The sequence below is a fragment of the Engraulis encrasicolus genome, chromosome 13 (assembly GCF_034702125.1).
Source record: "Engraulis encrasicolus isolate BLACKSEA-1 chromosome 13, IST_EnEncr_1.0, whole genome shotgun sequence".
In the NCBI taxonomy this organism is placed as follows: domain Eukaryota; kingdom Metazoa; phylum Chordata; class Actinopteri; order Clupeiformes; family Engraulidae; genus Engraulis; species Engraulis encrasicolus.
The window spans coordinates 36,767,996-36,772,995 of record NC_085869.1 but is presented as its reverse complement, the minus strand read 5'-3'; the positions used below and the strand labels follow the sequence as shown (position 1 = coordinate 36,772,995).

The window sequence follows — 5,000 nt, the reverse complement described above, 5'->3', positions numbered from 1 at the left end:
TGGACACCTCCAGTATTATTGTAGAGGTGTGACTGCGTGCCCAGTTGGCTTCTACATGGTGTCACGGAGACAGAGTCAGGGGACAGACAGAGCGAGAGAGAAGGGAGATGTGTGTGTGTGTGTGTGTGTGTGTGTGTGTGTGTGTGTGTGTGTGTGTGTGTGTGTGTGTGTGTGTGTGTGTGTGTGTGTGTGTGTGTGTGTGTGTGTGTGTGTGTGTGTGTGTGTGTGTGTGTGTTGGTAGCTGAGCTTCTTCTCCATTACTCCCACACCCCCTGACCCCACCACACACCCCTGCTGACAGGAGTCTCAGCGATTACCTCAGCTCATGGCACTCAATCACATCTCCTACCAGGGGTGCAACTACTCATTTCTAGGGGGGTATGCAAGAACTATTTTGGTGCCCCCCCACCCAAAAAAAAACACTTAATAATTATTTGGCGCCCTCCAACACCCTCTCTTTGGCGCTCCCCTCTCTCTGGCGCCCCCCTGCAACGCATACGTCGCATATACTGTAGTTGCGCCCCTGGCTCCTACTCACATGCTCCTCCACTACTCTGTGACAACCAGGAGAATGTGTGCCCACCCCTAGCCCCAAACATACACAATCCCCACCTTAGTGGTGTAAATCAAAGTCTTCATAGCATGTGGATGACTGAAATGTCTCCATGCATTTTATTTGAGGATCAACGTCATCACGGTCAGTATCATTATTACTGCACGAGTAAAATAAAACGCCTCACAAAATGAGTGCAATAATAACAAAAGTTGACAAAATAATAATAATAACAATCGCTTCTCTTGTGGATGAATCGATTAATTGAACTGTCAGCTGTAGGATCGATACATCAATACAAATTGATTGTTATTTACACCCCTACCCCCACAAGCTTACCCTATGATGGGGTGGACCACGATGCCTCTGGGGTTGTTGAGGTTGCGCACGATGGCCCGTCGGGACTTGTCGGCCAGCTTCATGACGGAGATGCTGCGGTAGCGTGGGTCGGTCCAGTACAGGTTCCTGGAGACCCAGTCGTAGGCCAGGTCCTCGACGCTGTCCACCCGGTTGGCAGCCAGCACCTCCCGCCCTGCACATAATTACATTACATTACATTACATTAAATTACACTTAGCTGACGCTTTTATCCAAGGCGACTTACAGATGTTACAGGGTATTGGTTACAGTACCTGGAGCATTGTGTTTGTCAGGGCACTTCAGCCACAGAGGGAGAGGAGTGGTCTCTTTAGACTCCTCCTGCAGCTGCAAGAGACGTACTGTCAGTGGTGGGGGGTAGCGGCAGATTACGGACAATTCAGCCTAGGAGAAGTATACAATCATGGCTGCAAGGGGTCGTTTCAGATCTGAAGAGGGGAACGTGGTGGCTGTTTGAGTACGTGACCAGCCGCCACCCCCCGCTGACAGTACGGCTCCTGCAGCTGCAGGTGCAAAGTCACATGAAAAATGAAAATAAAGTCCGCACAACAAGCTCCCGTTTTCTTATGTCGGTGTCTTATTTTAATGTGACGTGTCGGGCAGCATTAAGTCCGCACACCAAGCTCCCGTTTGACTTATTTTAATGTGACGTTTCGGGCAGCATAGCATGTCCTTCATCAGACGTGTCTGTTCGAGCACTCAAAGCGCTTTACATTGTATGCCTCACATTCACCCATTCACAGTCAAATTCACACTCACACACCAGTGGCCGTGACTGCCACGCAGGGTACCACACTGCCACCAGGAGCAACTTGGGGTTAAGTATACTTTCTCAAGGACAGACTCATTGATGGGGTCAGGCAGAGCGGGGCTTAAACCTGCAACTTTCTGGTTGCCGAATGGCTCCTCTACCATAGATGTATGACGTCCGTTATGTCTTAAAGTTATATAAAATCTTCAAGCTTCTTTTGTTTCAGACATGTAAAACAGGGTTCCCACTCTAATTCAGATATAAAATTCCATGATTTTCCATGACTTTCCAGACCAAAGAAACGGATATTTCCATGACCACTTCCATATAAAGAAATGACATTAAAACGTTTTTTGTTTTTTTTTTAAGTGTGAAAACTGAAGATCATCTTGACTCCTAGAGCCGTTTCCGAGCCATCGCCAGACTTCAGTGGGCTCATTGCATTCTAGAATGTTTCAAATGACAGCGCAAGTTTTTGCTTTTACAGAAATGTTAAGAAAATTCCATGATATTCCATGACTGTGCATGCAAAATGGTAAAATTCCATGACTTTCCATGACTGGAAAAACTTTTATGAAATTCCATGATATTCCAGAAATTCCATGACCCGTGGGAACCCTGGTAAAAGCTTTTATCTTTTACTGGACATGTTTTGGCGGTGAAACTTCCGTCGTCATCATCCGTCTTCCGTCATGAAGACGGAAGTTTCACTGTTAAAACATGTCAGGTAAAAGATAAAAAACTTGTACATGTCTGAAACAAAATAATCTTGAAGATTTGGCTCCTCTACCACCTGAGCCAAAGAGTCAAAGATCAAAAGAGAGGGTGCGGCCCTGGGGTGAAGAGAGTGGCACCAAGCTCTTGACTCGAACTTAAGACATGAAAGTGGGACACTTTTAGGCAAATCACGGCTATCGGGACTGTCTTCACCCTTGAGCAGGCCTTTCACACACAAAGAACAAGGGGGCTGGGTTTCCATCAGACAAGAGCCTGGCAGGACCAACAAACAGGCGCCCCACAAAAAAGCACAGAGCAGGTGCATTTATTTCCCTTGACTTTGTAGCTACAGCAGTAGTTGCTAGTAATCCCTCTGACTAAAACTTGTTAACATCTCTGGGTATACAACTCCCAACGCAACACAATACATACAGTGTTTCCACAGGGTACATTTTCTAGTGTTGTTTCAATGCTTTTAGAGTATAACCAACTGCAAGAGTGCTCATTTCAACTCTCTAAATGTTGAATAAACACTGAAAAATGTACTGTGTATTACCGTTTACCTGTTATCACAAACGTCTTGTGTTAGTGGGTCATTGTTCATAAGACAGACCGGTGCTGTGAGTAACTGGTGACTCCAGCACTGTGTAATCACCAGCCCTTCTTAAACTCCAGCCCTTGCTCCCTCACCCCCTACCCAGAGCTGGCCTGGGACCAAATAATGGCCCGGGCTTTTTTTTGGCATAGGCCAGCCCTGTCGGTGCCCAACGGGTTCCACCTGCCCGATCCGTTCCCTTTGCACACTGCACATGCGCAGTATGACGTATACGGAAGAGAAATTGCCTGATCTGTTCCGTTAATTCTTTACTTTGTCTTTTTAAGTGTTTATTTTGCATGATGAAGTTTGCGTTTTACACTGTCTGTTTTATCACACAGCTCCCTTGATGTTCAATAGAATTATGATAGGCTCAGTGCAGTATCTATGTGATAGAGGGACCAATGGGCCACCCATCTACTGTAAATGGGCCGGTCTCTCAGTACAGGGGAAAAAAACAGCATCGGCCCCTGATGACTGTTGGCCCACTGGGAAAGTGCCCTGTATGTCAGATTACCAGTCAGGACTCGCCGCTTTCCCTTTCCCTTCCCTGCTCCTTCCCTTCCCTGTCCTTGCGTTCCCCTTGCTCTGCGCCACCCTAAGGCACTCCCATGGGCCTGGGCTTTGACCTCGGAGGAGATCACATGCTCAGGCTTGGAGCTCAGCTGTGGCAGCCTCGCTCACTCCATACACACACACACACACATGCACGCACACATGCGGACACACACACACACACACACACACACACACACACACACACACACACACAAGCACGAGCACACACACACGGGCACACACACACACACACACACACACACACACACACACACACACACACACACACACACACACACACACACACACACACACGGGCAAACACACACACACACACACACACACACACACACACACACACACACACACACACACACACACACACACACACACACACACACACACACACACACACAGTGCTGCCAGACCGCTCAATGAGCTTATATAGCAAAAGTCGGGGCTGTTGTTGATGCTATTTTCAGTGCGAGCTAAAGTAGCTAAAGAGGTGGCTGAACTGGACCTGGGCGTTTCATTGAAGGCCTTGTTGTTTTGGGAATACAGCAGCAGGTTGGAAGGTGATTCAACTGCTGGGGCTTTTTGAGGAGAGAGAGAGAGAGAGAGAGAGAGAGAGAGAGAGAGAGAGAGAGAGAGAGAGAGAAAGAGAGAGAGAGATGGAAAGAGAGAGAGAGAGAGAGAGAGAGAGAGAAACAGGGAGAGAGAAACAGGGAGAGAGAGAGCTAGAACGATCGACAGAGATATACAGAAATAGATAGTTACTGTAGATAGATAGATAGATAGATAGATAGATAGATAGATAGATAGATAGATAGATAGATAGATAGATAGATAGATAGATAGATAGAGAGAGAGAGAGAGAGAAAGAGAGAAAGTGAGAAAGTGAGAAAGAGAGTGAAGGCGGGCATAGAAAAAAAGGGGGAAAGCTACTCTCTCACCAGTCCCGTCCACGTTTTGCTTGTAAATCATGTCTTTGGCAGTGTCCGAGAAAAAGATGGCGTCATCCTGGGCACTGAAGTCCACGCCCACGAAGTAGGAGGGGGTGCTAGTGATGGGCAGGATGACGTCCTCCTGCGCAGACAGGTTGAAGGGAATCCCTCTCACCGCCAGCTGGCTGGAGAACAGAAGGAACTGCCTGACAACTGAGAGAACAGACCAAAAGAAGTGTTAACACTTTGGGTATTTCTCAATGTGAAGTGTTCTAGCCTTGCTAGGACAAGTAACGCTCATTTTGTTTTCACGGATTTCACAAAAGAGTATCCAATCACTAGTTCTGAGTGTAATTAATAATCGAATACACCGGGTGCAAATGGGCATAGTGTAGTTGTTAGCCAGTTAGTAGTAACAGCCGTAGTAAATTGTGGTAGTTGCCAATGGGATATTGCATTGGAAACAACAAAGTAGCTCATATAGTTAGTCGAGAAATGCACGCC

At 47.0% G+C, this 5,000-nt stretch overlaps 1 protein-coding gene across 1 annotated transcript in view; it reads right to left on the bottom strand.

Annotated features, from left to right (window-relative positions):
• The window catches only part of lrp2a (low density lipoprotein receptor-related protein 2a), a 136,859-nt gene that overhangs the window by 92,877 nt on the left and 38,982 nt on the right, over window positions 1-5,000 (bottom strand). Inside the window, exons 16-17 of the mRNA XM_063213850.1 lie at window positions 4,506-4,709; window positions 893-1,085 (exon numbers count right to left, since the gene is read on the bottom strand). Coding sequence (XP_063069920.1) covers window positions 893-1,085; window positions 4,506-4,709 — 397 coding nt within the window. The remainder of the gene's footprint in view (window positions 1-892; window positions 1,086-4,505; window positions 4,710-5,000) is intronic.